The following is a 17,933-nucleotide window of genomic DNA, read 5'->3' as shown; positions in this document are numbered from 1 at the left end:
TGCAGCAAATTAGATGCTGACATCGAAGCACGGCGCCGGGAACGCCAGAGAAGGGACACTACCAGCAGGGCACTCAACCGTCTGGCAACTGCGACTTCTCTACTGTGCCGGCGCTCTGTGACGATGCAGGAGGGCCTAACACAGTGCTGCAGCGACCTGTCTAGGGGGATGGTGCAGGTGACAAGTGCACTAGGGGTGCTATTGACTAGTCAGGCGTCGACAACTGCTGCAGGGGATGCTGCGGAGAGCATCGACACCAGCAGCAGCATCACACCCCCCGTCCCAGAAGCACGCAGGAGCAGCAGGCGGCTTGGGGTTGGCTCTAGTGAGGATGCACAGGCCGTGCAATCCACCACTGCAGCGCGTATGCGCAAACATTGATGTAGCCCTGCTAAGCCACTTCCCATTGGGTGACGTAACCCTGGACATACTCCTTGTATAGATGGTATATTGCCTGATGGGCCTGTTCATGTGTTCATGGCGTGGTGCCACATTAAAACTACGTCATGACTTCTCACAACTCGCTGTGTCCCCTCACTTACTCAGAAATAGTTGCATGTGATCTCTGCCCGTCTCTCTCTCCCATCGATTGCAGTTGGCACTCTAGCTGCGTTGCCCTCTGGCTGGCCTGACTCATCCTCGTTGTCCTCAAAATATGTTAGTTCCACATCTGTACCTTTTTTCGTGGCAAGGTTGTGCAGCATTGCACAAGTGGCAATAATCTTGCAGCAGGTGATGGGTTTGTACTGGCGTGCGCCTCCGCTCTTGTGCAGGCAGCGGAACCTGCTCTTCAGTAGTCCAAACGTGCGCTCCACCACATTGCGTGTTGTTTTATGTGCCACGTTGTATCGTCTCTCACTCTGGGTTGCTGGGTGTAGGTAGGGAGTGAGGATGAATGACCGGCATGCATATGCACTGTCGCCTGGATGAGTAAAAGGGAACCATCAGTAACATGCCTCTATACACTATGATTTGCAGGTTTCAAGGGGCGTCACTGTTACTTACCTAGCAGGTATCCCTCTCCGAATTCTCCGGCACTCAGTCGTGTGTAGATCCCACTATTCTGGAAGATGTAAGAGTCGTGGGTGCTCCCAGGAAACTTTGCAACAATATCTGTGATGATGTTCCCTGCATCACAGATCACCTGCACATTGATGGAGTGGGTGGACTTCCTGTTCCTGTAGATGTGCTCTGTATCAGCTGGTGGACAGATTGGGATGTGTGTACCATCAATACAGCCGATGACATGGGGGAACTGTGCCATGTGATAAAAGTCTGTTTTTGTTTTCTGCAGTGCAGCCTGTGTGTTTGGGAAGCTTATGTAGTGGTGCATTCTCTGCATCATGGCATCCAGGAACTTCCTGAAGAAACGTGACAGGCAACTCTGGGATACCCCACCCACCGCAGCTATCACCACCTGATAACTGCCGGATGCCAACAGATGTAGGCTGCAGAGCACCTGCACATGTGGGGGTATGGCGTGCGCCCTTCTTATTGGCTGGTCCAGGAGTGGGTGAAGGTCCCTGATTAAGTCCATGATGGTTTCGGGGTGTAGCCTGTACCTCTCATGTATCTCTGCATCAGTCAGCTGGAATAGTGTGATGCGCTGTCTGTAGATTTGTTCCTCCCGTCGCCACACCCTCAGTCCTGCTGCCTGTAGACGTAGGCGCCTTGCTATGACGTACATGGCGGCCATGTTGTCCACGCTGTTGCATTTTGGGTTTGCCTATATGCATTGTTGATGGTTACCACCTGCTTTCAATCCGTGTTAATTACCGACTCTTATTTACCGATTTTCCTGGATTTCTTAATTACCGAGTGCTCCTACATGTCATTTTAGATTTTACCACTTCATATTTACCACTTCATGTTTACCGAATCGTTAATTATGTATTCGGTAAATCTGATTCGGTATTTTGGAATTCGGTAAATATGAATCGGTATTTACCGCCTCATATATACCGAAAAGTGGTTTTTGGACTCCTACATCTCACTTGTCTGAATACCGGTCGGTAACGACATATTTACCGAAAATCGGCCGTTACCGACCGGTATTTGGCTACCTACATGAGGCCCTTGATATCAAACAAGCCTCTTGCTTGCATTTATTTGGATAACCGCGGCCCCTTACAATCTGAGGGGCTTAAAAATACATCATGGTTGCAGTGGATTTCTGCTCTCGATTCCTATGGATTTGGCCACAGCGATCGCATGATGTTCGAACTGTTATAAAATACTTGCAAGCCTTCATCGGGACATACGCAGTTGGCACATTCCATGTTGACAAGGGGCAGCGTATGCCTCCAAGCCATACAAAGACACAATGGGAAAATTGAATGGGACCGTGTGGTACTCCTCCCCTACCATCCCAAAGGAAATTTGGTAGTGGAGAGGAAGAACTGGGACTTAAAGTAGTCTAACAGCGAGGGTATCAGACTCAGGTCGCAGTTGGGTCAATCACCTATATGGGATACAAAGAGCACTTGATAGTCTTCCAAGAAAATCCTTGGGTGGTCAGACTCCCTACAAGATCCTGTTTGGGGTTAAGAGGTGGATACCTGACTTCGACAGTCTTTGCAAAGTGGCAGCATGGAACACCATTTAACATCAATGAACTTTTGACTGTTTTACGGGAACTAAACAGTTTCCGGGATTCACAAAGCAATGTCCAAGTAAAACGCATGACCACTGAAGAAGTGAAGGCAGGACCAGCAGCTTCTTGTTGGATCTTCAAGATCGGTGAACTGGTCCGGGAGAAAATAGTGGACAAGAAAGAATTTGGGCCTGTACCTGTCCCGGCTGTTGAAGTGTATTTTACCTCCCCATGCTGGCTGCAAAAACAAGAGATTTGTGTCAATCGATCTCATGAAGCAACATCATGTGGCAGATTCTACACAGTAGGCCACGTGGTAGGCCACGTAGTTACCAGTTTCCTCTCACTACTATAGAGGAAGTCCCAGTGGACGTTTTGACCAGCGATTAAGATTCTACCCCCCGGCTTGGGATAGTAAATAATTAAGTATCTATTTTACCTGCTACATCAACAATTACTGTACAAACAACTTGTACAGAAACACAGATTTCTATTTGGAAACCCGACACAGATGGTGTTTACGTAAACACACCACAATTTGAGTCTACTCGAAGTTCTACAGTGTACAGAGTTGCCAAAAATAGATCGAATAGCTTCCGTCTACTTTGAGGACTTCTCTTCCAATTACTCTGCTCTGAGCCATTACCTCCACAAGGTAGATCACATGCATTCTACTTTCAGCTAAAGAGGTACTTTGTTTCTCCATGTCTGTACCTGTGGATTACAATTACGATACTTTTTCTTATCCTTCGGATTGGTTTTGCGAATGACTTTTTCCTGCTTTTTAAATGGACAATAGCTCGCTCAACGCTCTGTTGGTGAACTTGGTTTTAACATCCTATTCTTCATCACACAAAGTACGAAAAGCCCTTACCCTGGTGAACATTTCTGCTATTCTGGTTCTTGATGGAATTCTTTAGGATAGGGTATTGTACGATATATTTGGTCCCACTGAAATTTTGCAAATTCCATATGAGTTTCTCATTTCTTTAAATGATTTTATCATCCCTAGTACCATCTAATGTATTCCACTGTTTTTAATTCAGAGAAAATCAGTGAAGGCCATTCTAATTATGAGGAAATGTATCGGTTTTCAGCATTACTGTGTCCACTTCTTGCATAAAGCAAGTACTTCACATGCAATATTTAAATATATGCAATGGGAACACTGCCATATACCACCACATGATAGCTTACGACTGACCCAGTGTTTTATGATCGGCTTAAACCATAAGCAAAGAAAAATAGGGTCACTAATACAAAGCGGATATATTCTGAATCTTTTCCAATTTTCCACCCAAGGGTTTAACTTTTGGGGGGACACAGTTTATTTGAAATCAATTTAGAGATCTGAAGATTGGTAGGTTCAGGGCATTTTTCATATCTGTAGTGGTAGAACTCACACCAACATGTAATATCCTTCAATATTTTCAAGACAGTGTTTGATGCATTCTATCCTAGAACACGCTCCGTCAGTGTAAATATATCACACAAATGTGACATGTGAACTTTTCGGTTGACGTGAAGGTGATAGATTTTGCAACATGAAGTATATTTACAGTGCATCATGTATCGGCTTGGGGCCACCATCTTTTCATTTCATTGAAGTTTTTCTCATGTTGGTGAAATTATTTTTGGGAAATACGTGGTCTTTACTTTGATGCTTTTTATGAGCCCGAAATACACTGGGATTAAATCTTCCATGTTGGATTATGCAAAATCTTGCACCTCTATGTGTTTATGAGTGAAGCCTGTGCAGGCACATGTTGAACTTCAGCATAGAATGGAAACATTTTTTTCTAAACATGGATTACTTTAATATTTCTTATGGAATAAAGTGGTAAAAGAAAATGCATGATAATCCTGGACCTTCATTGGATAGTTCATATACATTTGTTCAGCTGTGCATCCTGGGTTGGGGTGCATGACTCGGGGCATGCCAGATACCACATCAAACGATTTTCCTGAACAAAACTGTGCAGCAGAAAAAGGATTTAAATACACCAAACATTCCCACATTTGCGAACAGGCAACGGTTCAAAAACTACACGGAGGAAACATTAAACACCATACTTCGCAACACATCATGAAATTCTCCAGGGACCAAAGGGAATGGCTAGTGTGGCTGTTAAACACTAAAGGATGTCATGCACGTTTTCTGGGTGACAGAGTTAAAGATCAGCAGGCCCGACCCACGTTATGTTCAGACACACCACTAAGGGGTGATAACTTGCAGTGTTGGGAAGTTGTAACTTGATTGGCTAAAAGTTTCAACATTGTAACAGGTGAAACAACACTTATCCCTTCTTTCTGATAATATGGGACTACAGGACTTTGGACTAGGTCCTCAAAAACCACGTCAACAGCCCTTCTTGAATGCAATATACAAAGAAGTGTAGAAAGTTTTCCCAGCAGGTGGATGCTGAGAGACTGCGTAAAATTGACAGGACAAATTTAGAAAGGGCTCTGGCGGTGGGTAATAACCGTATGACTCTTCACTGCGCAGAGAACAAGTTGCTCATGGTCCATAGTGTCCTTACTAGGCAGGATAGTTGTTGCATCCAGGACTACTTGTTCAGAAGTTGTGGGGTTTGGAATTTCTATAGCTCTCCCAGGACATATTGTTTGGGGTCAAGGACAACAAATTTTCATTTTTGTTTTATCCTTGCAACAAGTAAGCACACAACCTTTGGCTGCCAGTTTACAGTATCATGTTATGGATCAGGGAAAGGCATTGTCTGCAGGTAAGGTAATATTTGTAAACATGTTAATGCTGTTTGAACTTGTATTTATGGTTCATTTACACAAAGGCTTTCTTATTAGGGTGAGCTCTCCAAGTGAAAGTTGTAAGCAGTTTAAAAATTGTACCCGCATTTGCCAAGTTCAACAATATGTTGCTACATACAATGTTTCCAGACTGCATCAGCTTGAGAGCAAGATTGATGATTCTTTGCTTTCAAAACAAAATGTTCACAAAAGAATGGGTAACATTTCTTTGAAGCATCATTTAGTAAAATGTGTGATTAATGCTAGCATTTCCGAAAAATATTCAGAACAGAAAAATAAGTGCATTCAGTTTCAACAAGATAAGGAAACCTGTAAATAAACCAGCATTGGCAAAGCCAATTGCACTGATATTGGTGGTCAGCCTTTTGATTTGTCATAGTGTGTCTTGTTCTGATATGCTTTTTGTGAAACTTTGTGGGAGATGCCAGGTCCTCCCCATTATATGTGGGAGATGCCAGGTCCTCCCCATTATAACAAATATTGACAAAAAGATATTATATTTTATGGTCTCAAAAGCACACATTGCCACAGTAGTCCCTAGCGCTGAACAAAACTACTAATTTTAATAAAAACAAAAAGGTATTGGTTAACTCCAGACTTAATTAGAGCCCACTTCTTAAAGAAATAGCACCCATGGTATATGTCCTTGCATTAGTGCAGATTTACGGCTTTCATGAATTCACAAGAATTTACAGATGTAGGTCAGGAAATCACACTCCTATAAAATATTGGTGAACTACTTTTCAGCAAGAGCAAATATGCAGGTGTAGATTTGCTCATGCGAAAATCTGCTGAGCGTTTTCAAGTTCACTTTCCTTCTAACTCCTTTTTTCTCAACCCTGTAAGAAGCTATAATTCTGCCATGGTCAGGAGAAAAGGTCCAACATTTCTTAATATGGGAAAAGAAGAGCTGGCAAAACCCCCTAAAACATACAATGTAGTAAGCTTGCAAGGATTCAAAAGGGCATTCCAACCCTGGAAATATTCCTTAAAGCTACCTCTAGCCACAGTATGTAAAAGGTGGCAAAATAGGGAAATTGTCATTCAAAACCCACTATAGTATGAGCCCTGGCATAATTGGAAAGGGTAATGTGAGAGTTTTTCTATAATGAAATTGTTGTCAATTTGTCACAGTACTAGGTGACACCACAGGGACAATTAGATTTTTTTTTTTACAAGACAAACAGATTTATAAAGCAACCTGTCATGTGGTCGAGTAGATATTTTATTAAATTCCACACCCCTGAGAAGTTAGAATCCTTGTAATTGATTATTCTGTACAGTTAATGGAAAACATAACTGGGGTCAACAAAATAGTCTAACAGTACAGTACGCATATAAAAAGAAAAGGATTTTGCACTTAAAACATTTCATGATTTTTTTAATATGGACTGTAAGAGTCCATTTCCATCTACATTATTTCTACAAGAGGAGTTATAAGAAATAATTTTCCTCTGACTTTAGATCCTTACTACAACATGTATGGTATCAAGGTATAGATTTGAATGAGCAGATGTTTAATTTTTATGCAAACTATAATGTTAAAGCATGCTTTTCACATTTCCGGTATCAACCAGTAAGCTAAACATAATCTGAACTACAAAATGTTATCACGGTCTTGAAGACTGCTTTTTTTTCTAGCTTAGTGTGTGGTTTGAGGGTAATATATTAGCTTTCATTGTTTCTTCTCTGGAAATATACTGAGTTTCAATCCATCATAGAAGATTTCAGATGCAAGATGTCAAAGCATATGCCATAACAATACTAAAAGTCTTTACTTGTCTTATTCAGTGTATATTAAGAGCAGCTGTGCAACTGCTGGCCGCAACTGTTGAAATGCTAATAAAAATTAAAAAACACCATAACACGAACTCGCACTCCATCAATTAAAGCCTGTGCTGGTTCCCAAGCAGCCTTTAGATTTACTGATTAATCAACTGCACACATTAACAGTTCTTTCCGGCAGCAGTCAAACTAGAGAAAAAGACTTGTTTCTTCTTTAGCTCTCTATCCCTCCCACTGCTTTATAGCACAGGAGACCTCCTCACTTCCCTTTGAGCAGAGGCACCTCAAGGTTTGTATTAAATGTTTGGGTGCGGTTGCTTTTTAGCAAGAAGTATGGGAACTATTTTTGTAATATTAAAATAGCTTGGGACGTCCTCAACAGAGTCCATCTGCTTTTGAGTTATGAAACAATGGTTATGAAAGAGTGTTAAGGTGGACAAAAACAGCCGTTTTGGTTCTTTCTTGAGCAGAAATCCAGCCACCCTAGAAGCCTGACTCAGTCACCCTCAATATCAGAAGGAATTATTTAAGAGGTTTGATACTGAGGTAGTGGAAAGAACTTGCACTCATCATTGTAGTGATTTGTAGTGATTTTACAAGTATTCCCAAGCATTGGTGGTCTCAAAAACAGGAGCAGGTGCTTATCAATAAGACTTGTCTTTTCTGGTTCAGAGTCTAACATCTCTTTATTAAACAGCTTTAAGTTTTTAAATGTAGAGACCGAGCCAGAATCACAATCCAAAGATGCAAATACCCAAGCATTGGCAAGTGTCTGGCGTTGACAGGCAGCATTTTTGTTTTCTCAACTCCGTTTGTTTTTTTTCACATGGTTATTGCTAAACGTTTTAGTTGAGGAACCTGCCAGGCCAATATGAATTAAAGCAAACATTTTTGGTCTCATAAAGCACACATTTCCATATTAATCCATATGAGAAAACCTTCATGTATTTCTGTATATGCTTCGGTTTAAATTATACCTTAACCTCAAATTTTCAAATATGTTTCAAATGTCATTGCACTTGTAGGCTAAGAATCCATGCTATTTAAGGTTGTATCATTTGCACATTTTTGGAAAGCATTACTTGACATTCTTTCCTGACAAGTGAAAGTGGGATTCTGGGAGAATAATGAGTGCAATATTGTGTTCATCAATGGCATCTCCTTCTCAAGGATATCTTGAGCTTCCTTGGGCAGAAAATCCTGCAACCTGCTCACTAGACAGGTTTTTGCTGACAGTTACAGGCTTCGGACACTTGATTTGGTTCCATGTTTGTCGTGAGAGAACATCTACATAAACTGTCCAAAATGTTATGTAAAAAACAATTAAGAGCAGCTGTGCAACAAGGCAGTGCAACTATATCCAGTATTAATTTTTCTCATCCCATTCCCCTTTTCCTTGGTCTACCATTGATCTACATGCTGTTAGTATAGGGTTCGCAGTGGGTTCTGTGAAACGCAGAAGCCTACTTCACTCAATTTTGATCAGGAAGACACTCCTCTTCCAATTCCCAATTTTCGGTTGGTAGGATGGGAAGTGTGACGAGAGGGAAGATCTATGACGCTTATTTCCCCGTCTCTAACCTCCCCACAATTCCAGAAATAGCAGGCATGGCTACAGACTAGCTGAGGGAAGTGATGGTTGCTCTTATCCCATTCCATAGTTAAGCCACCAGCTCAATCCGGAGAGGGACCCGAGATGGAAAAGACATCCATTAGATTCTTCAGATGCATGTTTGATGTAAGACATATCAATAAGAAATTGAGCACCGCGCAGCGCCATTCAGGAGTTTGCAGGTGCTCGTACAGAATCAGATAAAATCCTCAAGCGCACCCCCAGCACAAAAAGGAGGTTGTGGCAAATCAGGAGAAAATAAATACAAAATATCGCCTGGCCTTGTGGCACAAATATTATGCAACATGTAGATCATGGGCAAGTTATGGCTAAATTAGCCTTAGCTTGACAGATTCTCTTCTACTTCGTAGGCCTTTGCTGAGTTGCATTAGCTTTCGGTGCCTGAGAGAATTCTTTTGAAGGCACTGGGAATTATGTTAAGGTGAGCTTAGAAGACTGTCCCTCATTTTCTCCAAAGGAAATTTAAACTCTACATATAATTTAAAGCTCTGCTGTCCTCAACAGTAAATCTCTGCATTCCAAAATTTAAGAAAGCTTTAATGGGTGGTCCTCATGCCTTTCCAGTTAGAAGTAAGTTGTTCCATCGTGGAGCTGCTCTTTCATTAAGAGTATGTCAAAACTTTATGACTTTCAGGAAAGGCAGGAAAAAACTGGTTTTCAAGCCTAAGTCACAAAAGTGTCCAACACACATCGATAAGTGAAAAGAAAAAGTACAGCTCCACAAGTGCATTTATAATGTAGATATGCATGTTAACCAAGTCTCCATAACATTTTAATACGGATTTGACGTTGAATGCTTTCACAACCATGGTGGCCACATTTTATTTTTTTGAATGTCTTAAAAACTATTTTTACTACAATGTCCTACAAAAGAATGTCCAATTGGCCGTGTGAAGTGAATATAGCATCAGAGTGTGCAGGCCCAGTTCAATAGCCTTAAAGACTACACACATCTCTTATTCTGAGCATACAAAATATGCTATTTTTCCCAAAACAGTGCACTGGTACCAGAGTGATGGGGATCAAGAAAGTCCCAAACGAGGGGCCTGGAGGGTGGAGAATGTCCCACCAGAGAGTCAACTGACACGATTTCAGAGGAAAAACAGAGCCAACGTCTGCTCAACAATTACTTTTTCAAAGAAATTGGAGACTGCCACCAAGATAGAGCTTTTCACAACAACCTTGAGTGACTCTACAGAGATAGACTGCAGTCCTAATAGGTGGGCCCAATCGAAGATGTTAAGTGAGCCCTACATGAATGGGTTGAATGAACAAGGCTAATAAGAGCTGAAAACTCACTTGAGTGACCCACCAAGCTGGAATGGAGTCTTGAGTAAAGTCATCAGTTGGGTAATGGGAGATGTCCCTATTAACTTGTTGATCACCATATGATCACCCAGTCACCAAAAGGCATCGAGTTTTGAGCTTATGTTGGCTTCTGAACAGTATTTCAGATTGCCAAAATGCTTCTTTCCCCAAATTCCTCACCATCCCCAGACTTGGAAAAGCTCCTATTTTATTAAAGTGCTTGAAGCAAGAGACATCCTACGCCTACGAGTATGTTCTAGCAGGATAACAGCTCTTTGGGAATACCCTGTTATTAGCCCACTGTGCACCTGAGGGGTGGTCTACGCCGTGGTAAAACTGTGTTGCAAGGCATTTCAGTTGTGCTGATGTGAAGCCTCATAGATAGACTGCTTGGGCAGGTACAGACAGTACTAGTGCAATCCTCCAGGAAGAACACTTCAGACTTGCCTAGTCCTTTGATGTTTGCAGAACAAACAAAAAAGAACTTTGCTTAGTTGCATGTATGACAATATACCTTCTTAACTTTCGCTTCCTTGCAAGATGTACCAGAACATAACCACAAACTTGAAGTCAAAGATGGTTTATTTTGACAGCATTGCAAACACAACCCTCACAAAACAAAAGTCTCTTAACAGAGGATTCGGCCATAAAGATCTAAAACCCCAGCTATGAACATCAGCAAAACAAGAATTATGTAGAAACATTAATTGTTCTACAGCAAATAGGGAGAAGAGCTGGACGCAAGAGAACATGTTGAGGAGCAGAGCACTGCCATGTTCACAAAGGTTCCAATTTTAACATTGGCTTCACCAGATGCGATAGCCGCACTCTACAAGAGAGCAGAGAGCAAAAAAGGCCTTAGGAATGCGTTTGCGTGGGGGAGCATGTAGCAACATGTCCAGAAAAAGCGTGTAGGGATAACCCTTAATTATCTTGACTACTAGTCAAATGCACTGGCAGGATTTACCAAGGAGAGGACCCTAGTCAGGGAAGGATAGGAACACAAGATTTAAACTGAGATGGTTTGCAGGGTTCACAAAGTGGAGGGTCTAGGCAAAGGACGAAAAGAGTGCACCAGCATTTAAAGGCACTACTCTGACTCATAGATAATAGAACAGCGGCCCTATGCAGCCACTTGCCATCTCACTTATGTTCCAAACATCAGACCCAAGTTGACACTAAGAATCAATACATTTATAGAGTGCGCTACTCACCCGTGAGGGTCTCAAGGCACTGAAGGGGGGGGGGGGGGGGGGGGGGGGGGGAGGGGGTGGGTAGGAGGGGGGTGTAGTTTACTGCTTGAATAGCCAGGTCTTGAGGTGCTTCCTGAAGGTGAGATGGTCCTGGGTCAGTCGAAGGTGTGCGGGGAGGGAGTTCCATGTTTTGGCGGCCAGGTAGGGGAGCGATCTTCCTCCGGTTGTGGTTTTGCGGATCTGTAGGACGATGGAGAGGCTGGCGGAGCGGAGCTGGCGGGTGGGAGTGTAGAAAGAGAGGCGGTTGTTGAGGTATTCGGGGCCCATGTCGTGGAGCGCTTTGTGTGCGTGGGTGAGGAGCCTGAACGTGATCCTCTTGCTAACGGGGAGCCAGTGCAGGTTTCTCAGGTGGGGAGTTATGTGGCTGTGGCGAGGGATGTTGAGGATGAGTCGTGCAGAGGCGTTCTGTATTCGCTGCAGTCATTTCTGGAGTTTGGCTGTGGTTCCTGCGTACAGGGCGTTCCCGTAGTCCAGTCGGCTGGTGACGAGGGCCTGGGTGACCGTCTTTCTGGTTTCGGTGGGGATCCACCGGAAGATCTTTCAAAACATGCGCAGGGTGTTGAAACATGAAGAGGAGATGGCGTTGAATTGTTTGGTCATCGTGAGGGAGGAGTCCGGGATGAATCCCAGGTTGCGTGCGTGGTCTGTGGGTGTAGGTGCAGTGCCCAGCGCTATGGGCCACTAGGAGTTGTCCCAGGCGGATGGGGATTGTGCGAGGATGAGGACCTCAGTTTTGTCTGAGTTCAGTTACAGACGGCTGAGCTTCATCCATTCCGCGACGTCCTTCATTCCTTCCTGGAGGTTGGTTTTCGCGGTGGCTGGGTCTTTGGTGAGGGAGAGTATCAGCTGGGTGTCATCGTTGTAGGAGATGATGTTGAGGTTGTGTTCGCGTGCGATGGCGGCGAGGGAGCTCATGTAGATATGGAAGAGGGTTGGGCTGAGCGAGGAGCCTTGGGGTACGCCGCAGATGACCTTGGTGGCTGTGGAGCGGAAGGGAGGGAGGTGGACTCTGGGTTCGGTTGGAGGGGAACGAGGTGACCCAGTCCAGGGCTTTACCATGGATTCCAGTGTTGTGTAGGCGGGTTATTAGGGTGCGGTGGCAGACGGTGTCGAAGCCGGGCGAGAGCTCTAGGAGGATGATAGCGGTTGTTTCCCCATTGTCCATCCGGGTTCTGATGTCGTCGGTGGCTGCGATGAGGGCGGTCTCGGTGCTGTGGTTGGCTCGAAATCCGGATTGGGATGGGTCGAGTGCGTTGTTTGCTTCGAGGAATGCAGTCAGTTGTTTGTTGAAGGTCTTCTCGATGACTTTAGCCGGGAAGGGAAGGAGAGAGATGGGGCGGAAGTTCTTTAGGTCTTTTGGGTTGGCTGTGGGTTTCTTTAGAAGGGAGTTGATCTCGGCGTGCTTCCAGCTTTCTGGGAAGGTGGCTGACGTGAAGGAGTTGTTAATGATGTTCCGTAGGTGGGGTGCGATGATGGCGTCTGCTTTGTTGAAGATGTGGTGAGGGCATGGGTCCGAGGGAGAGCCAGAGTGGATGGTGCTCATGACGTGGGTGGTGTCTTCAGTGCTGACGGAGGTCCAGGCGCTGAGGGTGGTGGGTGTGATTGTTGGTTCGGTGGCTGGAGGCAGGGTCTGGGTGCTGAAGCTGTCGTGTATGTCTGCGATCTTGCGGTAGAAGAATGTGGTGAGGGAGTTGCAGAGGTCTTGCGACGGTGCGATGTCGTTGCTGGCGCTAGGGTTGGAGAGCTCCTTAACTCTGTTGAAGAGTTCTTTGCTGTTGTTGGTGTTGTTGTCCAGCCGCTCTTTGAACGATGTCCTTTTGGTGGTGCGGATCAGCTGGTGGTGTTCGCGGGTGGCGTTCTTGAGGGCTGTCATATTTTCGGTCGTCCGTTCGTGGCACCAGGCTTTTTCGAGGGTTCGGCAGGATTTCTTTGAGTCTTTGAGGGCGTCGGTGAATCATGTGGTTTTCCTGTTGCTGGTCTTGCCTGGGGGGTTCTTAAGAGGAGCGAGGTCGTCGGCGCAGTTGGTGATCCACTGTGCGAGGTTCTGGGCTGCGTTGTTGGTGTCTGGGGTGTCGACTGGTAGGTTCTGGCTCAGCGATGTGTTTAGCTGGTCTGTGGTGACTTTGCTCCAGTATCTGCGGGGGATCTGTTGCGTGTGGTGTTGGGAAGTAGTCTTCTTGAAGGTGAAATGGATGCAGCGGTGGTCAGTCCAGTGTAGTCCGGTGGAGTGGCTGAAGGAGACGTGGTTGCTGGCAGAGAAGATGGGGTCAAGCGTGTGGCCGGCGTAGTGGGTGGGGGTGTTCACCAGTTGCTTGAGTCCGAGGTTGGCGAGCAGGGTGGTGGTGTTGTCGTTCTTGTTCTCCAAGTGGAAGTTCAGGTCCCCTAGAAGGATGTATTCGGGTGAGGCTAGGGCGTGTGGGCTGATGAAGTCGGCGATGGTTTCGCTGAATTGTGCGCGTGGGCCCGGGGGTCTGTAGATGAAGGTTCCTCTGAGTGTGGTTTTGGAAGTGTAGGTGTTCGGCGGAGGAAAGTGTGTCTTTGGCGTTGGTCGTGATGTTGATGGTGTTCCTGTAGATGATGGCGATTCCTCCTCCGACTCGGTTGGTGCGGTCCTTCCGGTTGATTTTGTAGCCGTCCGGGACGGCTATGGCGATGTCGGGGGCTGAGGAGGCGTTCATCCAGGTGACGTCTGGTGTTGTTGTGTCGAGGAGGTCCCAGAGTTCGATGGTGTGCTTGTGGACGGAGCGGGTGTTTAGGAGGATGCACTTGAGGTGGCTGATGTTGGTGTTGGGTCCGGTGGGTGGGGTGCAGGTACGGAGGCAGGTGAATTTGCAGGCTAGGCAGGTGAAGGGTCCGTGGGTGCGCTTAGGGGTGGCTCAGTGGCAGGCGGGTGGTCGTCCGGTGTTGAGTGCTTTGAGGGCGGCGGAGTCGTAGCTCAGTCGGGTTCTCTGGCTCCGGCGAGGGCCAGGGGTTCTGGCACTGGGCGCGGATGGGCGCAGACGGGCTTGCCTTTGGCGCGCCAGCGGCGCGGCCGTTGTGTGCATCCGCTGTGCGGCCTCCATATGAGGGGCTGTGGGAGGGCGGAGCAGCTGGGAGGCGGAAGCGGGGTTGCGAATGGGACAGCGGGTGGGCGGGGCCGCAGGGACAGGAAAATGGCACGGAGGGAGAGGGGGGAGAAATGGGACACAGAAGGCAAAATGGGGGAAGGGGGGCACAGAGAGGAAACGGCAGAAATACAAGGGAATGAAACCAGGCAACAAGTGAGGGGGGGCACACTCCAAAACGGGGGAGAAGGGGCACAGATAGCAAAACGAGGGAAGGGGCACAAGGTCCAACAGCAGAGAAACGAAGGAAAAGGAACAGGTTACCAGTGAGAGACCAAGGAGGACTCACTCAACACGAGGCAGGCAGCGGGAGCAAGGCGACAGCAGGGGCAGCATCGCAGGAGGACCGTGTGGCGGCTGAGGGGCGACCTACCTGCGGGCAGGGTCAAAGGTAAGAAGGGAAAGTTACTTACTTGTAACCCTAGTTCAACATCTTATGGATCTTCATTCAAGCAATAAACATTAAAATTATCATTGAAAAGGATCCTGAGGCACTTCAACTACTCATCATAAAACACCCACGAAATAAAAAGAAAATGAAGTAGTCTACAGGCCAATCTTCCAATTTCAAATGTTTTCCACTCCAATTTGCGCAATACACCTTGGACAACATTTATACCAGAGAGCATATTCCTGGCTAATGGCCTCCGACTGGACTTGAAAAACACACCAGAAAGAGTGTGGGTGTCTTTTTCCAGGATCCCACATGGGGCCGGGGGTAATTCTGCTGTCTGCCTATCAATCAAGATTCTATGTGTGCAGAAAACCCACAAGATTGGAAATCGGAGAGAGGTTCAGTAAGAAACAAAAACAAACAGCCCCTCCACCCCCCAAAAAAAGCTGTGGAGATAGATATAAAACGTAAACACCAACCCTATCTATTAAAGATAAGCTGTATACAAAAAGCAAACAAAATAGATATGTTAATTGTATACATTTCACAAGCTTCAGAACAAACCTTTTCCTCCACAAGATTTGCTTTTTAGTAACAGGGGAAAGGGCACATTTTTTAGTTGGCATTGGTGGGAGTGGCATCCCACCACAAAATACTATAGCATGCACAAAGCACAAAGTGCTGATTTCACATTCACTTGGCATTCCATGTGCAGGATATAGAACTAACACCCAAAGCGTGGGTGTACCACCCATGTTTTGCGCACAAATACAAGTATTACCACTGCTTGGGTCTGGAAAGCCTTCTTCACACCATCTAAGCGCATCGTCGATGTTTTCAGTCCAGCAGGAATCTGGAAAGTGGAGACAAGCCAAACTTGGGTAAGAGTTTGGGTTTGTTGCTGTGCCAAATAATCTACACAGGTAACCATGGGTTACACAGAACAGGAATTGAAAGTATACATATCACCTTTAGCGACCCAAGGCAGCCAACTCCACTCGCACAATGAAAAACGCATAACATATCACGAAGTGTCCTGCCACAACCATAGTAGTTCAATATGGTACACTTTCACAATTATTGTTTATGAGGCTTTCAAGAGGAAAGATGAACACACTTAGTTTTAACTAGAGCCCAATGTCAATTTACCTGAAATCTGAGCATGCTGAGTGCACAGTACCTGTCCAGTTAATCAAGAACATATAAACATGTACAAACAATTTGATTGTAGATGATTCCCTCCTGGTCTGTAACAGCCACCACTTAAAACACCAGACTACCACTTCCTTAGTCATAAACTTGCCTCCGTCACAGACCTGTGTGAATTGATTCCATCTCCCACACATCAGTGTGCAGGCTGTTCCACATATTCACACGCCTTATGAGAAAATATAATGCAGTAAGGATACTGATGTGATGCAAAGAACAATGGCGTTCATAGCACTTCAGGTCAGTAGGTAGACAAACTACACACGCTACTCCAATTAATCTGAGTTAAGAACACCCTGCCACATCGAGATCCTGCGCAGATCAGGATGGAGTAGGAAAAGCACGCTGGTCCATTGAAGCCAAAAGGTTCCACTACAAGGCCTGCATATGCCATTAGCGACAAGGACAGGCGTGACAGGCAGTACTAGAAGCCTCTAAACTGTCTTCACAGAGATCCAGGATTCAGCCCGAAACATCAGAATCAAATCATTGATGTCGGCGAAGTTGCTGAGGCATGGGAAAATCCTGGAATGCTACAGTGGCAAGAACAGCCCCTATGAAGGTACTCTTCTCTTTAGCTCACTCAAATCCCAAGCATGTGATTGATTTTCTCAGTCATCCGAATGCGGTTTAGGACGGACTGCAGAGAGTCCACCTTTATTAGTCAGTCATTAAGGATTGGGAATACATGCATCTTTCCTTCGAAGATAAACAGCGACCACCACCATCACTTTTAATGTTTAGTAGTAACTAAAGTAGGGGTCTCCAACCTTTCTTCATCAACCCCTTATGTGCGCTCGACGGCCGGGAGGCGTCGTGGGCCACAGTGCACTTGTGTGCAGGACGGCTCCCGGATGTCCTGGCACATGGCACCGGAAATCCCTCTGGTGCAGGCACCAGAGGGATTTCTTTTTATTCCCCAAAGCCTCGGGAGCTGGGGAAGAGCTTCCCCAGCTCCCGAGCCCGCCTCCCCCCCACAGGCCTGTGAGGGAAAACTAAAGAGGCTTGCCAACTTCAGGCTTTGTACACTAGCCCCTCAGAGCAGCCCCTAAACTCCATTGTGGTGATAACAGTCCGAGGACCTAACTGAGGCATGAATGCCATTTTAATTGAATAGCCTGCAGCAAAAAGACCCTGTCCATCTAGCACACTTGCACATCCCCTTAACACCCAGTTGATCTCGTCCAGGTGTGCTGTCTGAGCATGGAACATGTGCCAATAGCTCCACTTGTGTCACCAGTAGAGTTCAGGCCAGCCTGCAGCACATACTTTGCAGCATCCGGACCATCATGTATTGTTTGGCCAAACAGGTTTCAAGGTCCTGGGAGAGCAGGCAGGTCTTGCTGCCATATTCCACGGCTACATAAACGGATAGGAGGGCTAAACTAATCGAAGGAACATCTGCTTTCCAAGGCGTCAATTCTTTAAATTGCTCGGTCAGAAGAGTGAATAAAACGGAATTTGGAGTGGTCGACGTCTAAACTAGATAACGCAACTATCAGTCGTTCAGGAGTAGACTGTTTGGTTAGGAAGTCTGGGTCACCTGGAGCCGGCTGTGTCACCTGGTCTCAGGTCAGCTGACTGGAAGTCACCGTAAAGACATCAAATTGCTTCACTGACAGTTTTAGTAATGACTGAGATGAAATTGGCTCTGGTTGAAAAATGCCAGTCAACACAAGCCTTTGTCTCAATTATGTGCAATTGAAAAAGACTAGTGAATCAGCTGCCCTCCAAACTACCACTGGAAATGAGGCACTCTCTGGCAAATATATTGCTGTGTGAGTAAAGGTACTGTAGACTGTATGGGCAGAGTAGTGTGTCCCGAGGGATCAGATGGCACTGGGCCAGGTCTCCAGACAGAAGTCTG

The 17,933-nt window shown here is 45.7% G+C and overlaps 1 protein-coding gene across 4 annotated transcripts in view; it reads right to left on the bottom strand.

The window, feature by feature from the left end:
- The window catches only part of LOC146863403 (PC-esterase domain-containing protein 1A-like), a 408,407-nt gene that overhangs the window by 132,639 nt on the left and 257,835 nt on the right, over window positions 1-17,933 (bottom strand). For all 4 annotated transcript variants that reach the window (XM_085642832.1, XM_085642831.1, XM_085642829.1 and 1 more), the window contains one exon: window positions 15,639-15,710. In XM_085642832.1, the coding sequence (XP_085498958.1) occupies window positions 15,639-15,710 (72 nt within the window). The remainder of the gene's footprint in view (window positions 1-15,638; window positions 15,711-17,933) is intronic.

The sequence above is a fragment of the Triturus cristatus genome, chromosome 2_2 (genome assembly GCF_964204655.1).
Source record: "Triturus cristatus chromosome 2_2, aTriCri1.1, whole genome shotgun sequence".
Classification (NCBI taxonomy): Eukaryota; Metazoa; Chordata; class Amphibia; order Caudata; family Salamandridae; genus Triturus; species Triturus cristatus.
This window is presented reverse-complemented; position numbering and strand designations above follow the sequence as displayed.